General features: G+C 40.9%; 1 protein-coding gene across 4 annotated transcripts in view; it reads left to right on the top strand.

The window, feature by feature from the left end:
• Positions 1–19,572, top strand: part of CADPS2 (Ca++-dependent secretion activator 2) — a 392,026-nt gene that overhangs the window by 339,983 nt on the left and 32,471 nt on the right. For 3 of the 4 annotated variants that reach the window (XM_004676986.2, XM_004676984.2, XM_012721048.1), the window contains 5 exons: positions 1,272–1,427; positions 2,739–2,886; positions 8,873–8,947; positions 18,681–18,764; positions 18,871–18,903. In XM_004676986.2, coding sequence (XP_004677043.1) covers positions 1,272–1,427; positions 2,739–2,886; positions 8,873–8,947; positions 18,681–18,764; positions 18,871–18,903 — 496 coding nt within the window. Of the gene's footprint in view, positions 1–1,271; positions 1,428–2,738; positions 2,887–3,577; positions 3,593–8,872; positions 8,948–18,680; positions 18,765–18,870; positions 18,904–19,572 lie in introns of all 4 variants that reach the window. The other variant, XM_004676989.2, reaches the window with a different exon arrangement.

Below are 19,572 nucleotides of genomic sequence, written 5' to 3'. Positions count from 1 at the left end.
GCAAGGGCTTCAGATGCAGCACTATGAAGCTGACTGCAGCCACTGCGGTACAATTTCAATCTTTGACCAGGGAGCTGACCCACATGGCACAGCAGACCTCTCCTGTCTCACTGCTGCTCCCCTCAGCAGTGTGTTTCAGTAGATCTGCCTGTTCTGCTCTCCACTTTGTCTCTGGTGAATCTTCTCACCCCTCACACCTCTCGACTGCCCCAGCTCTTGAATGCATAAATAAATAGATCTTAAAAAAAAAAAGAAAGAGAAAAAGAAAAATTTTACGTCAGTGCATGTCAAACAGTGTTTGAAAACTGACGAGACAGGAATCATACAGCATGATTTCTTTTCAGTTTTACAAATGCTGTCATGTTTTACCGTGGTAATATTTTACTTCTGAAAGACCTGTCTTCCTATTGGATGAGGTAGTGCATAATGGAAAGACCTTGTGCCACACTTTATCCAAGTTTGAACAAATTACTTTGGTCTACAGTGAGAAAGGACCGTTCCTCGGAGTCACTTTGCCTAGTAGCACGTGCCTGGAAGATCTTGGCTCCTCGGTGTGATCTAAGACCCTGAAATCCATGATCTTGCTCCAACTTCAGAGCAAGCTGGCTCTATATCTCCCTCAGCAGCAGCACACACACCACAGCAATCATTTTGTTAGCTTAGCCTTGGCCTAAGTACGAATTAAAGTTAGAAATGACAACACATTTTAAGACAGATGTGGGATTTGCTGCCTCCCTAGCCTGTTGCTCCCTTCTAGTGCTTATTTCACCTTTACCTGTAATTGAAAAATGGGAGGGTCCTGTGCACTCCCAACCTGGCCCCAGCAGACGCCACTGTGTTGACAGCAGCACCTTGCTCGAGTGGAAGAGCAAAGCCAGCCTTGCTGACATGTGGATTTTCTTGCATAAAACAGGTTTTTGGTTTTTTTTTTAATGTCTAGGAGGAAATATCTATGTGTTTTATCTTTATCCTGGAGGTTAGTAAAGAACATGTAATATGTTTGTTCTTATGTACAGTTTGATTTTTTCTTTAATCAAGTACCTTTACCCACTTTACCCCTTTTATAAAACCATAGCACTATATATATTTCCTGCACCTTTCCTTAGTCATTAAGAAGAATTGAAAATTCTTAGAAGGTTGAACAAAGAAAATAATGATCGTTGGAAATTTGAAGTGGGAATTTTTTGCTGATGGCATTTGATAAGAAAAAGAAAACAGTTTATTGGTGATTGGGAGTTCATCACATTCTTCATGTTTCCTCTCTCTTCTAGCAATGGCTCAGCAACATCAGAAGACCTTTTTTGGAAACTTGATGCACTGCAAATGTTTGTCTTTGATCTACACTGGCCAGAACAAGAATTTGCCCACCACTTAGAGCAAAGACTTAAACTAATGGCCAGTGATATGATAGAGGCCTGTGTCAAAAGGTAGACATTTTCAAGTTGCTGTTTAATCTGCCAGCACCCAAAATACACTTTTCATCGAATGCCTGCTATATAATCATCACAAGAGGGTTTCAATAGGTACTACTATTCCAGCTGTCATGAATATTAGCTTTGCTGACCTAAAGTCTGGGGATCTGTGTAATTGAAATTGACCTGATGCTTTTTACAGGTCTCCTAACTGTTGTCCTCAGCAGCAGCACCCATACCATATTAATCATTTCTGTTGCGCTTATTGCTACCTCTCTGGGAATACTGTGCTTTAAATTCCCAAGGCAGTCATTCCTGATACATACGGAAAAGGTCTGTTAAGTACTTTATGCGTTACGTACTGTGTCTGTTACTGTGAAATGGCGTGACAAATTCAAACTATGATCAGTGCTATCAGTTATGTTTTCTGGAATTTTCTGTCCATATCAAATGAATTCCAAGTATTCACTGACCTTCCTCACAACCTGACCAGAAATAAGTTATGCAGCTTTGGTGCTTCCAAAGGTGTCTTCATTTTTTTTTTTAATAATTCTTATAAAATCAGCTGTGCGTCCTAATTAGCGAAACATCGTTTCTTCTGTTGCTTTCATAATGATATAAACAAGAACAATGTGGAGCAGCATCTGGAAATAACAGATACATGTTGGAATAGTTGAATAACCCTTAATTCGTTAAAGCAAGAAAAATCCTATCTTTAGAAGAATGTTTAACAGCTTTCTAAGATGAGACCATGAATTAGATATTTAATGTTGAAAAAGTTATGTTTGTTACATGTGATGTTGATGTCTCAGCTCTGTGGATATTTTAGCAAAACCAGTCTGAAATTGCCCAGTGTGCAGTTAGCTTTCAAAAACCAAACTGCAAATTTGGGTATTGAAAGAAAACCTAAGTATCATCAGAGAATTATCCATCCTCTGTTTCACATAAGAGTTTTGCAGACTGACACCTAAAGAATTTATTCTGCTTTAGTGCAGAAAGTATGTGGTTTTGCTCCTTGGGAATTAATTCAGGCAGTTGTGTGAAGCTCTGAAGTCTTCCCACTAAAAGTGACACACTAGATGTAACAAACAGCTTCATTTGTGTAGAGATCCTGTCTGAGTGACTGCAAAAGCAATGTTTAATATAAAATATCAGGTCAGATCTTCCATATGAGACACTGAAAAGAAGAGCATCCCACCCCAGGCACTTCCACACAGCTTTTTTGCATGTTTTAAATTAGCATCTCGTAGTGTCAATTTCACTTTTACAAAACAGGTGGGACATATGTCAGAATGTCTTACTCTGAATTCATGTTTTAATGACTAGAACAAGAACTGCATTTGAACTCAAACTGCAAAAGGCAAGCAAAACAACTGACTTGCGCATTCCAGCTTCTGTGTGTACAATGTTTAATGTGCTAGTCGATGCCAAAAAGCAAAGCACCAAACTCTGTGCCCTGGATGGAGGACAAGAGGTAAGTGGGTTGAATGTCACCTGTGGATTGGGATAGCCTGACAGAGAAGGATGCAGTTTCCAGAAGTTACTCACCAGATTTGATTTAAAAAGACCAGGTTCTGCAAAAGAAGTGTCTGGTCTTTTCTTTCCTATAATAATAGGATGCTCTTTCTCCTTTGTTCATGTCAGTTTCCTCTTTTATAAACACCACCTAAATTTTACAAGAAGCCATAGAGCTTCACACACACCTTTTAGCAGTTGAGGTATTGTGTGTTTACATAAACCCTGCTTTTCTCAAGCAAATTAGAAAGCTATGGGCTTTGTTTAAACAAATCTAGGGTATCAGGAGTTTGCATCTACAAACCAAGCCAAAGCATATAACCTAAGAAATACTTTATGTGCACAAAAGTTTCTGTTTTCCAAAGATCAAGTAGTGACATACTTGAAAACTAGGGCTTATTCTTTTTAGTAAATATCCCATTGTTTCCATTTGATTTCTGTTTTATTTGGTTTTATATTCAGAAGCATAATTTTATTTTATCCAATAGTTTGTTTTTGTTTTTTTTTTGAATTGGGGAAAAATGCATCTTTGTTTCTTAGATTATGTGTTTGACTTGACATTGTGTTGCCTTTTTTAACCATTGTTCATCATTTCCTTATTCATTATGTTCTCTTTCATTGTCTTTTGTTTTTCCCATGGCATGATCCAGCTTGGTTGTCAATGGGTAAGTCTTTCTTCTTGTTGTTAAAGTGTATTTTCATTTGAATTGTTATTTTTGTATAAATGTACATTTTCATTTTCATCTTCTCAAATTAATGTAATTAATACTGTTTTCATGCCTTTAGTTTCTATGTGTATATAAAACACTGACAACTAGAGGTTGCATAGCAACGGCCTAAAGACACATTAAAGCACACGTAAACGCTTACACCCTAACTAATGTCAAGCAACCTCTTTCTATCCATTTAGACTACAGAATCTACAAATTATGTCTCAATTTTTAAAGATAAGCTTACCGAAAGCCAAATGAATTCACCCTCCTTTAAACTAAATTCTAAATCATTCCAGAAGCAGATTATTAACACTCTCAAGATGCATAAATTTGTAGTATATACTTTCACTAATACTTGAAGAATTCAGAGCTTGACACTTCAGATGATTTCTGTCGTCGATCAGAATAACTCCCAATAGGAGTACAAGGAAGCCAGTGTGGAATTCGTTGTGCACCATGATTCCCTCTTCCCTCCTGTTCAGCCTGGATGTACAGTCCTCAGAGGCGGGAGCCCTTCTCTGCCATAGAAGGTTGTCTTGAGGGAAGTAGTTTGAAAAATCGTGTGCATATGGGATTAAATACGTTAATTTTATGTCTATCTATATAATGTGTCTATATATATTTTTGTGGATATTATATATGTGGCTTTGGTAGATCAACATAATTTTGTGTTTTATGAATATGTTAAATCCCACTGTTCGTAGAACTGGGAGTCAAGCTCAGGGCCACCATTCCCTGGGCTAACAGTTGTCCTCCAAGCAGAAGGGCTGAGATAATTGTGAGAGAGGATGAGGAGATCCACTCTCTGTGAATTATCATTCCCTGATCACTTCAACATGATTTATTATCTTTATCTGAATGAGCAGCCAGCTGGCTTGGCTATCATTGGCTCACGTCTGCCTTCTTGTGTTTTTCAATGCCCGGATGTAAGCCTCTGATTGTCTACTCGAGAATATCGCCTTAGCTCTCTTCCTCATCCCATCCATTTCTGTTCAGCTTTCAGGGTTCACCTTTTACTTTTTCCTTTGAGTCATCTTGCCTCTTCCCATTAATACTAGACATACCCATTTGTTCTTATTTTAATGTGTATAGCAGCACCTGACACACAATAGTCACTTCATAAATATTTGTTGAATGAACAGACTGATTTGTTGTCATGCTATAAAATCCTCTCCTGTGAGAAACAACTCACTCTAGTACTTAAAAAAAGAAAAACAGGCAGCCCATAAATGACAAAACATTGTTGCATTGTCAGATGATTCTTTACATTAATAGGTGGATGGTTCTGAAGAGTAATCTGTTACTCCGTTCATTATGTCTGCACCTGTACCTTCTCACCAGAGACAATTAGTTCCCCACAACTTTCACACAATTAATATAGTTCAAAAAGTGCAGGTGTAAAACCCATTTAGCAACCCTGAGAAGTGGTAAACAAGAATTGTAATGCAAAATGATTTTATACTTTACTTTTAATCTCCAGTTAAACACACACACACACACACACACAACTGGCTTTTCCTTTCTCTGTGTGCTAGAAATAAGTTATAGAATTTTACAAATTAGGAAGTGTGCATCTGTATGCCCAAGGACCCCACTTTATGGAAGACAATAAATAAAGTGGTTGAAAAGCTAGATTTTAGATGATTTCAAGCTATATAAAAATATATACTGTAGAGGCCAGTTTAGCAGACATGTTTGCCTACATTCTAAGGGGATTGTCTCTCTACAGTTTCTAGTCATTTGCTGTATTGTCATTGCGGAGAAGAAGCCTTTCCAGCTCTTTCCCACAGCGCAGTCACAGCATGCTCCTAAATTAGGATTCTGTTTCCTGCTGTGACTCATGACGACGCAAAGGTGACGGCCGCTGCCTACAGTGCAGAGGGGTCCGTGAGTGACCTGCTCATGTGACAGCTGTGTGTAATGAGTCAGCAGTCTCAGGTCTGTCCCTGGGGACAGTTGTTGTGATCACAAAACCACCAATGTTGAGAAATCCTGATATCCACCCTGCAGCAAAGCAGATGAGTGTGGGCCTCCTCAGAGAAATCTGCATCATCCATGGTCCATCTATTGAGGACGATGCCACCTTAATGGACACCTCTGGGACCCTTACTTGTGTGGAATTTGTTCTTAATTGCCCTAAAATGTGCTGCCATCTCCATAACTAAGTGTAGAACTTGTAAAATTCACCCTAAGTCCCTCCTTGGTGATGCAGCCAGTTAGAGCATAGCACTGCAAGCTAGCTGCAGCTACTTCAGTGCGAGTTCGATCCCTGGCCCTGGAGGACCCACATGGCATGGCAGACCTCTCCTTCACTCCAAGATAAGGCCCAAGATCTTTTAAGAGTCCTGGATTTCACTGATGTTGGGTTAGGCTTCACTTAGTCTTATGTGTTTACATGTGGTCAGGAAGAAGGTGACATTTGCCCGAGTATGGGGTTCCTAGGATTTCAGTCCAGGGCTGAAAGTCTGAATTGCTGGGCTCCACAAAATAAGAATTCCTGAGTGATTATCTATGAAGAAGCAGGGCACCAGAGGTTTACTTTTGGAGGATAGATATGGGGGAAATTAGCCAAAAAATGAGCTGTTATCTACCAAAGCCCTGGAACGTCAGATTTGATTAGAAATATGCTGAAAAGAGTTTTCCAGGGTTTTAATGACAAAGAAATTTTGCAGATTTTTAATCAAAAATTCATTCTGCATCTAAATGAAGCATCTATCCATTTTAGCTACGGTATTAGGAATGTCTATGCAAAGGCATTCTATTTTTAACCCGCTGTGGTTACTCTGTGTATCTTTGAAAGCCATCAGGATCCCCAGATGCAAAACTTTTTCTAGCTTGCTGACATCTGGCATGGCATTTGTAGGTCATCCTTTTTGCAGAGAGATATGGACAACATGAGTTCTAAGGCCACCCTCCTACCTGCAGTGTTCCCACACCACCTCCACCAATTATACAGTGAGCCAAGCCCTAGGAACACCTAAATGGACATTCTTCTAGGTCAGGACTCAGCAGAGACATTTACAGCTGCAAATTTCATAGTAACCTAACAAATCTTTTTTCCTTCCTTTTTAACTCTTCACTTGCTCTCATCTTTTCTCCCTCTCTCCCTGCTTTTGGCTAAGTCAGGTAGCAAGATGTTGTGTGTGTTGTAGGAGAATTTAATTTGGTGGCTCTGTAGGGGCCATTGCTTCCCTGCCTTTCAATGAAAAGAGTAAAGTGTTCCCTGTAGTGGATCATGTCTTGAGTTTAAGATTTGCTAAGATTGGTCCAACCCAAAAGTTAAACATGGAGAAACTCCACTAACTCATAGCACTAGATTTCTGATGATATTCAGTTACTGCTGGGTTAAAGACAGATCCACACTGAAGGGCCTAGAGAACCTGTCTGGTGGCCTGGGTGTCAGTATGCCCCACAGCTCTTTCCACATCACAGAGAAGGGAGTCGCTGAAAACCTATCTCCTGAACCCCTTTTTTATGTCACCTCAAAGAGGAGCTTCAGTTCCTTACAGGATTTTCTTTTGCTGCAGAGACACAACTTTGGAGAGAAAAGACTATGAAAAGAGAGGAGAAGCTGACAGAGCTTGTTTGCATAAACTCTTCTACAGCTTCAGCTGGGGTTGGGGGAGGTTGTGTATGGTTGGGGGGACGGTCAGCCCCTGCCTTGGTCCAGCTGGCCCCAGAGACCTCTTCAAATGAGGGCCTGCCTCACTCAGAAATCACTCATCACTTAGGCTGCATCAGAACCTCAGTTACCTGTCTGCTTTTTCAGACTCTTTTTTTTTTCCTTCCTTGTTTTTCTTTATTTTCTCTCCTTTGCCTCCTCTTTAAGGTTTTCTAAAAAGCGTCAGCTCAACTGCAGTAGAAATCCGTGTGTTTCTACTCTGTGCTCTGGGGAACACAGGTTTGGGAATCAGTAAGACTTTGAGATGGGCAAGCCTCACTGGGTGAACTCCTACCTAGAAAGCTCCACGTAAATATACATGTGGTGAATTTTGGAGCATTGTCAGTGCCGTGGCACACGCAGTAGAAGCAAGGAAATCACATGCCTTCAAATTATGCTCGCTTCCTTATTATTCATGCAGGTAGATGAGTACTTGTGACTCTCAGAGCCCAGGGGAATCACTCCCTGTGTTTTCCAAAGCAGCCCTAAGTTGATGTTTTGTTCTGTGTGGAAACTTTGAGACATGTTTTCAGTAGAAAAAAAAATAGCTTTCAAAAACTTACATCTTAGGAAACCATTCAACCAGCAGCTGTTAGGTTGGTCTAATGTTTATCCTGACCTGAGTACTTTTACTCTATGCATTATGTTAGCTGTTCCAAGAAGCCTTGAACCATCAAGATAGGGTTAGTCTTTACAAGTCACATTTTCTGTGAAGTGGCTATTGGGGACAATCAGCTGTCAGATAAATGCTTCTAAAGGAAGAATTACTGTTAAATGAATGTGCCTTCACAAGCACAGAGCTGAAGCTCCTGCTAATTTAAGAATGGGACTCTCTAGTATTCTCTAAAGAAAGAGAAAAAAAAAGAGGCTTTCAGATTTATTTTAAATACATCTTTTTGTGTTTACTTAAAGGCGTCTTTTTCATGAGGAAGCAGTAATAAAACTATGGGGAGTGAGTGCTGTTTCATTATACCTTTTATAGCCTATTAATTTGTTACCATCTATTCACCTTTGTTGATGAAATTTTAATTTTGCCCTTGCTTGAGCCTATTGTAAGAATTGTATAAACTGCTGCTCCCTGCACTGACAAAAAGGTCCTTTTAGACCGAACAATTGGGAGCTCATTTTATTTCTAGAGCACATTTAAAATAACTTATGAATGAGAGTTGTCAGACATGAAATGCTGTATTAATTAAATCTTTTTCCAGTCTTTTTGCTTCTCCAGCTAAACCAACCCTTTAGAAAAATACACGGCCACCTTAATTATAGAGGAGAAGACAAAAAGTAACCTTCACATTCCTCCGCCTGAATAAGAATAAGAATTCAATTCATCTATATAATAACCCCATTAGCTGCTTAACTCAACGGTGCACATGGGAAACATTTCAGACCACAATGTAAAGAGTGTTGATTGGGTGGATCGTTTTCAAGGTTTTGTTCTGCTCATGTTCAAAATGATCATTTTAAGTAAATCCGATATGTCGTAACTAGTAGCTTGAAAGCATCTATGACTTATGACAAAATTGTTTTGTTCCATATCCACTAATGCATCTTCATCTTTTCCTATCTAGCAACAGTACCATTCAAAAATAGATGATTTGATTGACAACACTGTAAAAGAAATCATTTCACTGCTAGTTTCAAAGGTAAGGGTTTTTTATTCAATTAATAAAGTCCAGTCAATGTTCAACTGATAATTTTTAGCAATATCTGGCTTTTGTTTTTAAATACCTAATTGGAAAAATAGTTGGAAAAAGAGATAAGAAAAGTTTAAATTTTAAGAATAGTGGCAAGCAGAATATAGACAATGCTGATTTTCTGTTTGGAATTAACTTGGGCTTTTATGGCTGTTGTCCTTTTAAAAATAACTTTCTCCCAGTAGTACCGTATTGTTCTGTATTATCGTTCTCCCGCTATTTGTTTTCGCTCCAGTGCTGAGTTGAGTAGTCATCAGCCCTTCACTCTCTTTGTTGTGGTGACCCCACTGGCACTCTGGATCGGGCCTCAGAGGAAGACAGAGAAAGCTGTCGGGGTTGTGGCTGAGGTCTCCGCTCACAGGAGTCTCCCACCGTTTCCTATTTGATGCTCCACATATCTTAGACAAAAAGTTGTGGCCTTTAATTGTGGAAGAATAGATGAAGCATTAATGAGTGTTCCATGGAATGATTAGGTGATTTCCAGACCCACTGAGGTGTAACACACTGCTGTGGGTGACATCTGAGATCAGGCTCTGACAGGGAAAGAGGCAGGAAGTGAGAAGACCAGGCCCAAAGGAGGGTGAGGAGCGAGAAAGGGTGTGTGCTCCTTTCGCGTGGGCACATATCTCCCTGGCTCCTGCAAGGCGCCATCAAACTAACCCGTTATAAAGTGCTAGAAGAATGTACTAAAAGCAGAGGGAACCCTCATCCTCCCCCTTCTGGTAAACAGATTACAAGATGAGTTTAGAAAAGGAAAATTATAAGCTATAAGCATGAAAAATGGTAAGCCTTGTTAATAATTTAAGAAATAGGGCCTCCCTGGTGGCACAAGGGATTAAGCACAGCACTACGAAGCTGTCTGTAGCCACTGCAGCACTAGATCAACCCCCAGCCAGGGAGCTGACCCACATGGGCAGCAGATCTCTCCTGTCTCACTCTTCCCCTCAGCAGTGTATTTTAGTGAATCTGTTCTGCTCCCCAGTCTGTCTCTGGTGAATCCTCTCATCCCCTGCACCTCTGGCCTGTCCCCCCCCCCTATTCTTGGTGCATAAATAAAATACTTTTAAAAATAAGGAGTACAGTAACATACTGTTTTTTCTAGCAATTAGCGAGGCTGTTTTTAAGCTAACCCCCAGTTTTAGAACAGTGAGGGTGACCTCTCCCATTTCCTATAAATAGGAGTATAATTTGTTTCACTGTTTAACTATCTAGGAGATAGTTTGGAAATAAATCAAGGATATTAACACCTTTTTACCCTGTAGTTACTTTTTTCATTTTCTCTCGCTACTTATAGGGATGCACTAAACACATATACATTAATATCAGTCATATTATTTCTAATGAAAAATGTAAAGCATTTTCATCTCTACATGAAGGAAATGGTGACTTATGGAACATTTTCATTAAGAGTCATGCTTTCAAAGATTAGCAATAATAAAGGAAAGGCTTCCTACGTACTAAATGAAAAAAAACAGAAATTTAAAAATGGAAAGTCTGATGTGAATTGGCATTGCATTGAGAAAAGACTGCTAGAATGTGCAGAAAACCCCTTTTCTGTGTATGTTGGGATTATAGTTGGTTTGAAGGTATTCCCTTCAGATTCTGTTTCCCAAATTCTCTGGTAGTGGGTCTTGAGGTGGAAAACAGTCACACAGAAGATGCCTTTAGCTAAACGCCAGCTCGCCAGCTCACCAGTTTGTTCTTGCTCACCCGACTCCTGTCACTGTGCTGAATAGCTACCGATGCACACACAACACACTCTCCCCTACAAGAAGACGTGACTAGGATGCACTTTCAACAGGTGAAGGGAGTGGGCAGCCGCTGGACAAGAATCTCAAGAATCAACAATGAGATTCCTGCCTTCGGAGGAGCCACCCAAAAGCCTACACAGCCACACACATAGCACAGATGCTCAGCTGACATTGGTGAACACTGCTTCTCCCTTCTCTCTGAGACACTCAGGGGAACTCTCTCCCCTTCAGCACAGTTCTCCTGTGGAAATTTCTTTTGTGAGATGTGTGCATCCTGGCTGTCTTTGAATTGCATGCAAGTGTGCAGGTGGTAAAGGGTTAAGCAGGCAACAGGCAAAAAGGCCACCTAGGGCCCTCCCTGGTGACCAATGGGTTAGGACTCAGCACTGCAAGCAGCCATAGCAGCTTCAGTGTGAGGGCAAGTTCAGAGTGCAAGTTCAAGTTTGATCCCTGCCCTGGAGGTAATCCACATGGCGCAGCAGACCTCTCCTGACCTGCCAACTGCTCCCCTCAGCAGGGTATTTCAGTCAGTCTGCCTGTTCTGCTCCCCACTCTGTCTCTGGTAAATACTCTCCCCCCCACTCTTCTGGCTTGTACCCCAGTTCTGTATGCATAAATAAATCTTTTAAAAAAGGCTAACTAGGTTAGGGGTGTGATGGGGGCAGGAGGGCTATAGGGGAGGTAGGCAGGAATATGTCCATCACCTCTGCAGCCACTTCTGGCAAAAAAAAAAAAAAGTAATTTTTTTTCCATAGCGAATGCATCTAGTTAATTGAAAAAAATCTGTGTAATTGAGTCAAATAAGGACTTGGTGATCCATAGAGCAGTGCTACCCAGTAGAACTGTGTGTGGTGATGAAAGGGTTTATTCCAGTACAGTAACGCTAGCCAGGGAGCACTTGAAATGTGCATAATGCAACTAACCAAAATTTTACTTTTTATTTAATACAGTTCATTTAATAGCCTCACATAATCAGCCTTCCTATTCGGAAGTGAGCTCTAAATTATACTTTCTCTTTATGGCTCATTATCCTGCAGTCAAATAGTACTTATTCATAATATTTAATTCTTTGTTTGGAAAGTGTAAAATAAATGCATTTGGTTGTTTGAACTGACCATCTTAAGCTTCCAGAACAAATGACAATAAATGGTGACTTTTATTTCAATAAACTAAAAGATAAATAAAAGATAAATATGCTTCTCCCATGTAAGCATGCAAAAAACTTGCATGAAATCTTGTTGTCATTTTAGTATGTAGCTTGCCATGACCTGCTCCCTACAATTCTGAGCCACAAGTTTGTAAGAGGAGCAAAGATTTTTTTTAAGATTTATTTATTTATGTATACAGAACTGGTGTATGGGCCAGAGGTGCAGGGGTAGTGAGAGGATTCACTAGACAGAGTGGAGAGCAGAACAGGCAGACTGACAAAGTACACTGCTGAGGGGAGCAGCAGACAGGTCTGAAGAGGTCTGTCTCGCCATGTGGGTCAGCTCCCTGGCGGGGGAATGAACTCGTGGTGCGGTGGTCTCAGAGAGCCTCATAATGCGGTGCTTTAACCCGGTGTGCCACCAGGGAAGGCCCAGAGGTGAGTCCTTTCAACCCATCTTAGTGTTGCTTTTGACGTAGAGGTTCAGGAGTCAGAACCTAGCTCTAGTGAATAGGCTGTTGGGTAAATATGCTTTGAACCTCAGTACATATTTTTTTATATGCACACTGTTTTCACCAAAGGGTAAATTTTTTTTTAAGGCATTTCTGTGCTAGCTATTATGAGACAGCCACTGTACCCATTTTATTTCATTTAAACCGCATAAGCCTTGGGAGGGAAGCAGTCATACTCTAGTTCACAGAGAGGGACGTGTCCACTGTGAGTCCAGCGCCCTGGACACAGATGAGAAGACACAGAAGTAGCTACAGAGCCAGGACTGGGCCCCCAGGGCCCCTGCAATCTTTCCACCAACAAAATCCATAAGGCCAGACAGAAAAAGATTGGTTGTTTCATGTCTCCAGCTTCCTGCATCCCCTTTATATCCAGCTGGAACCGACCAACCTGCGGGTCCCTCCTGGGAGATTTATGCCACCCAGAATATGTGCACGGGCAGGCAGTCATGTCAGGGTAGCTACAGTGGTATAGCTAATGATGGGATTCACTTTTAACAAGAAGAAGCAGAAAGACGGACTAAGAAGAAAATGACCATGTTCCTAATGTGCTTTGGTAATAGGGAACCAGCAAATTCTGGGTAGGCTTCAAAAGATCACAGCAAAATATTTAACTTACTAATATTTAATTTACTAACTACTCAGTTACTACAATACAGGATTTGGGAAAAACTGTATTTTCTTTCTAAGTAGGTATATGTAGGTTTTCCCCACACTCTAAGTTCGAATGTTCCTCTTTGGTGTGGCTTGCTAGATTACTTGAGAGGGCTGGGAAAGTCAAAAATTTTTCCTTATAAATTCATCGGTAATGACACCCCCAGACCTAATAAACAACTTACATAGTAAATGGGAACATTCCACTTTCAGATAGTGGGGTAAACATGTGTGTGGGGGTGGTTAGAAATGTGTATGTAACCATGTATACACACATATCCTTTCCAATAACCTGGGATGTTTTCCCCTGAATTTCTCTTAAGAATAAGACAGGGCCCTCCCTGGTAGTGCAAGGGATTGAGATGCAACACTATGAAGCTATTGGCCACCACTGCAGCATGAGTTCAGTCCTGGCCAGGGAGAGCTGACCCACATGGCACAGCAGACCTCTCCTGTCTCTGCTGCTGCTCCCATCAGCAGTGTATGTCAATAGATCTGCCTGTTTTGGTCCCCACTCTCTCTGTGGTGAACCCTGTTACCCTCCGCCTCTTTGGCCTGTACCCCAGCTCTTGTGTGCATAAATATATCTTTAAAAAAGAAGACAGAAGACAAATCTAACCAGACTACCTAGATGATATAATGAACATATCTCACCCTGACCTAGACTGATCAAGCCATTTTGATAACATTTACCTGTTTGACTCGAAGTATATATTCAAAAGACATCTTTTCAACTTCAAGTATGGGTTTGAAAGGAGTAACATACACTATGAGGACCTATTTGAATGAAATACAAATAAGACAGGACACTCTTAGCAGGCAAGTGAAAGGAACAATGAGAGAAGCCATTGTGGAGAATTTACCAACCTCAGGACTAGATGTGCTGTTTTGTAAGTTTCTTGGCCACCTTGGGGAATAGGATCTATTATAAATAAATATGTTCTGCACACATTCAAATCCTACCCACCCTTAGTATGGGTGTACATAACCCAGAAAGGCCTTTTAGGAGCTGTGGGAACAAAGTTTCACAGAGGTCAGGGGTCACAGGTAGAGACAAAAGGCGGAATAGAGACAATTGCATTGACATTTTTTTTTTTTAAGATTTATTTATTCATACAGAACTGGGGTACAGGCCAGAGATGCGGAGGGTGAGAGGATTCACCAGAGAGAGAGCGGAGAGCAAAACAGGCAGATCGACGAAGTACACTGCTGAGGGGAGCAGCAGGCGGGTCAGGAGAGGTCTTCCACACCATGTGGATCTCCTCCGGGGCAGGCAGGGATCGAACTCATGCGGAAGTGGCTTTATCTTTGGCTTTATCTTCTTAGTGCAGTGCTTTAACCTGCTGCGCCACCAGGGAGGTTCCAATTGCATTGACTTTAGCATGAACATTCTGTTCCAAGGAAAGAAGCCATTTTTTCTTCCTCGTCCCTGATGTTCTGATTCCACGTGAATTTTTAAAAATAGTTGTTATTCCTGATCTTACCTAACAAAAATGAAGTACCAGCTGATGCATATCTCCCCCCAAAACTAGTTTTTCTGTGATCAGTCTTATGGATGACTGCCTTTTCTGTGGAAGAAGATTCCATACTTAGAGTATTATGAAATCCCTTGTTTATTCCACAAGCTATCACAGCCAAAATGCAAAAGCTGGGTTTTGAATCCACCAAACCATAGCTGGAATCTTCCCTAACTCTTCTGAGATCTGTATTTCTACTTTTCATATGCATAGGAAAATGAACCTTCTAACCTATTAAAATTCAGCAGGAAACATAAACCCATGTGCCTTGTAACATAGTTCATGTTCAGTCTATTAGTCATTTCAAAAAGTGCTTTTATCATTTCCTTCGTGTATGCATCCCAGGCAAAGTTGGTAATTACCCAGACAGACTTTAGGTATTAAATATTATTCAAACAAACTCAGTTAATAGCATCCACAATAAAGAGAAGGGAAACAAAGAGATTATAGTGTTTCATCCCAAACCCGACACCCTCAGGAGAGCAGAGAGCACAAGGCAAACCCACAAGTATTTATATACTCCCTGAGCTGTGCGAGAAAGTTCACAGGAAGCAGTTAAAGACACAGCAACGAAACCCAGCATTTAACTGGATTTCTTGGAATCTTGCTGTTTTTGTGCAATTAAAAGCCAGAAGGAAAATATATCATTATCCGTCAATCTTGACGTTAATAGAATGTGGTTGTTAAGGTAGCTCCTTGACCACGATGTGCCTGGAGAAATATCTTACAAAGAAACCTAGTGGCTCAGCTGGCTGGTCCCAGGGGCGCCTTCGCTGTTCACTGCCGTGTAAGCACTTAGCGTCCATGAGTACCGTGCCTCTCCTGGGGCATTTGGGGTAGGGAAGAACCCACAGAGAGCGCTTGTCTATTGTTAAAAAGGAGGTAAAGCACATTGACACAGATCAGCAGACCCCAGGTCCACAAGTAGTAGCCTTCCCAGAAAGAGAAGGCTGTGGGGTCACCGTGGGAAATCTGCCCTAAATGCACCTGCCCTGGCTACCTCCACGCATCCATTTTCTCCATTTCTACTCTGTGGCTCAGCTCCTGGCTTGCCTTGTGTGTGAGGCTTGCTAGTTTCAGCTCCACTGTTTGCTTGTCTGGAGCGGTCCTTTTTGCAGCCATGGGTCATGACCAGCTGTGTGTGTCTGTCCCTTTCGTACCTCTGTTTCTGAAGGGAAAGACATAGATTTATTTCCCATGTTAGGTACTTAGTAGTTAGGCTGGAAAAACACACTAGAATAACATGTACTTACTATTTGCACATTACATGAATCATCTCAGTTAATGCTTTCAACTCGATGGTCCAGAGCATGGACTTTGGTTCCAGAACATCTTAAATCCTTCCTTTGCTCTCAGTCACATGGGCTGCAAACAGATGGGATTCCAATGTGCTCTTCTGACTGGCAGCCTCAAATCTGTTCTCCCTCCCTATAGAGATTAAATAAATTAGGATGGATGCTGAAAACTATAAACATTTTAATCTCATTTTGCTAGATAATCCTAAGGCTACGCCCAATACCTTGGGATTGAGCATATTTATGATTTTAACTTGTATGATGGATACAAGTGATTTAGCTCTTCTTAATCATCATTTAAATCCTTATATTTCTTTAGTATTTTGCTCTTTTCACAGTCCTTTCACATGAACATATCCACTGAGCTTCACACCATTCTTGTAAGGAAAAAATTAACTGGCATTTTCTTCACTTTCCTGATGAGTACCATGGTGCTAGAAAAATTAAATGGCTTATCTGTTTTCTCTGTGCCAGAGAGTTGTCGAGCTACAACTTGAACTGCAATCTAGATCCTTCCAGAGGGTTCCTGCCTCTGCCTTGCCTTGACCCTCAGCATCATGCACGTGTCAGTATACACTCACTGAAAGGCACTATGGACCAGGAGCTTCCAGTGGAGCTACCGGTAACCATAGCGATTCTCCCTCCCCTCGTGACAAATGAGATCACCCAGTACACACTGGCCCTCAAGATTTGAGTTACAAAAGACAAGGCATTTTCCACAGAGGGCCATTAAGTTTGGAATTCCCTTCCCCTGGCCTGACTTAACCCTGGAGTATTGGTCCTCTGGGTCTTTGTAAACCACATCAAGTTGAGTTAGTCAGCTGTGATTGGTAAGAAATCCTAATGGGCAGGAAGAAAATGCTAAATTGACTTTTAGTTGTGAGCAATTTGTAAATTTGTGTTTTTTGCTGCTTGTTTCCCTTAGGATGACTGACTGAGCGATTCATAATCCTCCACCTTTATACACAAAATTACAGTCAGCCGTCTGCAGGATTTTGTTTCTGTGTTCTTACATCATGTCGGCAATGATGTGATGGAGAAACCTATAGGGAAGTTTGTGTTTCTTTTGCATAAACTATTTTGCAGTAATTGACCAACCATAGAGAAAAGATTATCTCCTGTGCACTCTCAGCGAGTTCTCTGGTCACCAGAGACCAATAAGCTGTGTCCCTAGAACTATTATCACTTTGTTGAAGAAGCTGCTATGTGAACAAAAACCAGCCTTCGTTAATTTCCCTTTTCGTATTTAAAAAACCTTGTCAGTGTTTTCCCTTTGGGAGTGTATAATTTGTCAATAGTGCACATATTATTTTATTCCTAAAGAACAGATATGAAGAGTAGGATATTATTATCTTCTATTCACTTATCTTTATGCCAGATTGCATATTCCATTGGATAAAATTCCCTATACTTTAAATTTTATTACAATATGCATGTCTTAACTTTCATTTTATAGAAATATAAAAAAGTTTTACAAACACAAAACACTTTCTAGATGAATTTGAATTCCATCCCTCCCCTCTCTCTCTAGGCACCGAGAGCCTAGAGCATCAGTGGGTGAGCTGAGCCCATGGAGAAACAATCAGGATAGACATTCTCCCTCCATTGCACTGCTCTCTCTCCATTGCACCCTGCATTGTGTTGTCTGTTTTAGTGCCACAACTATTTTGTGAACTGAAAAAGGGGTGACCTTTATAGTACCGCTTCATTTAAAGTGCTTAGGAACTGCCTGCTAACTAATATAAAGCTTCATTTCACCGTTACAAGAACCCCAGATGTTATACAGCCCTTTCACTCTTCTGTTTCATTCAACTTTTTTGTCACTAGAAAAAGCTGGGGAATAGTCAAGTGACACATGATAGGAAGGAATGCGACTCAGTTTAACCATCATTGCTTCCAGATATCTGTATTGAAGTTGAAAGTGATTTTAAGGACTCATCTCAGGAACTTCAAGTTTGTTTACTAGTGGCCTAAATTAGTTCACAAAGTCAACGACCAGATTCCTATCACATATTCTTTTTTTTTTTTTTTCACAATCATAAAACACTATGTACTGGGCCCTCCCTGGTGGCGCAAAGGGTTAAGGCACCACACTATGGAGCTATTGTGCCATTGCAGCACGAGTTCGTTCCCCAGCCAGGGAACTAACCCACATGGCGCAGCAGATCTCTCCTGACAAGCCCACCTACTGCTCTCCTCTCAGCAGTGTATTTTAGTACATCTGCCTGTTCTGCTCCCCACTGTCTCTGGTGAATCCTCCCACACTGTCCCCCCCACCTCTGGCCTGTACCCCAGTTCTCATATGCATGAAGAAAAATAACTCTTTAAAAAAATAAACCATTAGTACTATTTTCTTTTAAAGCTTTTACTTATTTATGCATACAACACTGGGGTATAGGTCAGAGGTACAGGGGCGGTAAGAGAATTCACCAGATGCAGTGGGGAGCAGAAAAAGGAAATTGATGAAGTACACTGCTGAGGGGAGTGAGATAGAAGAGGTCTGCCAGCCTCCAGGAATGGGGGTCGAACTCCCACTGAGTTGGGCAAGGCTGGCTTTGTGGTGCTGTGCTTCAACCCCTTACGCCACCAAGGAGGACCCATTATGTGCTATTTTCAATAACGGGGAAGGATCTTAGAGTTCATCTACAAGAAGAGAGAGTAAACACTACAATTCACCCCTCAGCTGTCAGTTTCTTTTACACGCCGTGGACCTTTGGGCTGTAGTAAATGCTGACCTGGACTCACATGCCGTGATGTTAGATTGTAAGCACAGTAACCTTCTAACTCCTCACTCAACTGTGTGCTGTAGTTTGTTTCAGTGTTGGAAGGGGTGCTGTCTAAGCTCTCGCGATACGATGAAGGCACGTTCTTTTCATCCATCCTTTCCTTCACTGTGAGTATCTGCACGAGTTCACTTCTGCTGTCTTTTCACTGTCATTGTTCTTAACTAACAGTTACAGACACAATTCTCACAGTTATCTCTTTCTTTTCCAATGAAGGTGAAAGCAGCGGCAAAATACGTTGACGTTCCAGTAAGTATGTTTTTAATTGACTTTGTCAAACTGCATGTCATTCTTTTTCTTAATAGTTACCATTTGCCACAGGTTTTTTTTTTTTTTTCAAATCTTTCAACCAGTGCCGTTCCCTTGAGGAATAGTTTATTTTCCTTAAGCAAGCATGAGCCCTCATAACAAGGCTTGGCAATGTTATTTCAGTGTACTTTTTCCATTGTAACTTGGGAACTCTTCTGGAGGTCGCTTCATCTTGCGAACATGTCACCTCGGTTACAGAGGGGAGTGATAGCATGCTAGAATGGGGTAGAAAACACCTCACACTATTTATAGAAAGCTGCTCACTCTCCCTTCCCTTTATAGGAAAGCTGTAACAGGTTTCTTACAGGAGTTAAAGTAACAATAAAGATGAGCCCGTTAAATCAAGGAACTAGTTTTCTAAATACAAAAGTGTTATAAATCAATATTCACTTATTTTAACGTTTGGTTTTTCACAGAATTCTTGGGAAATCACTCATAACCTGTAAATTTGTTCAAAGATTGAAATACCATGAGAGGAAATGATGAAACTTACTTAGCTACTATGAGAAAATTCACATGGTAAATATAATCAGCAAGTTAGTGCAGTGTTTTAAAATTGATCATCACAGCAAATTAGTTTGTGCCTTAAAATCTATTATCAGTTATGTG

Source organism: Condylura cristata, unplaced genomic scaffold, assembly GCF_000260355.1.
Source record: "Condylura cristata isolate star-nosed mole 26May11 unplaced genomic scaffold, ConCri1.0 scaffold00005, whole genome shotgun sequence".
Lineage (NCBI taxonomy): Eukaryota > Metazoa > Chordata > Mammalia > Eulipotyphla > Talpidae > Condylura > Condylura cristata.
Note: the sequence above shows the minus strand (reverse complement) of the source record. Positions and strands in the feature narration are given on the sequence as shown.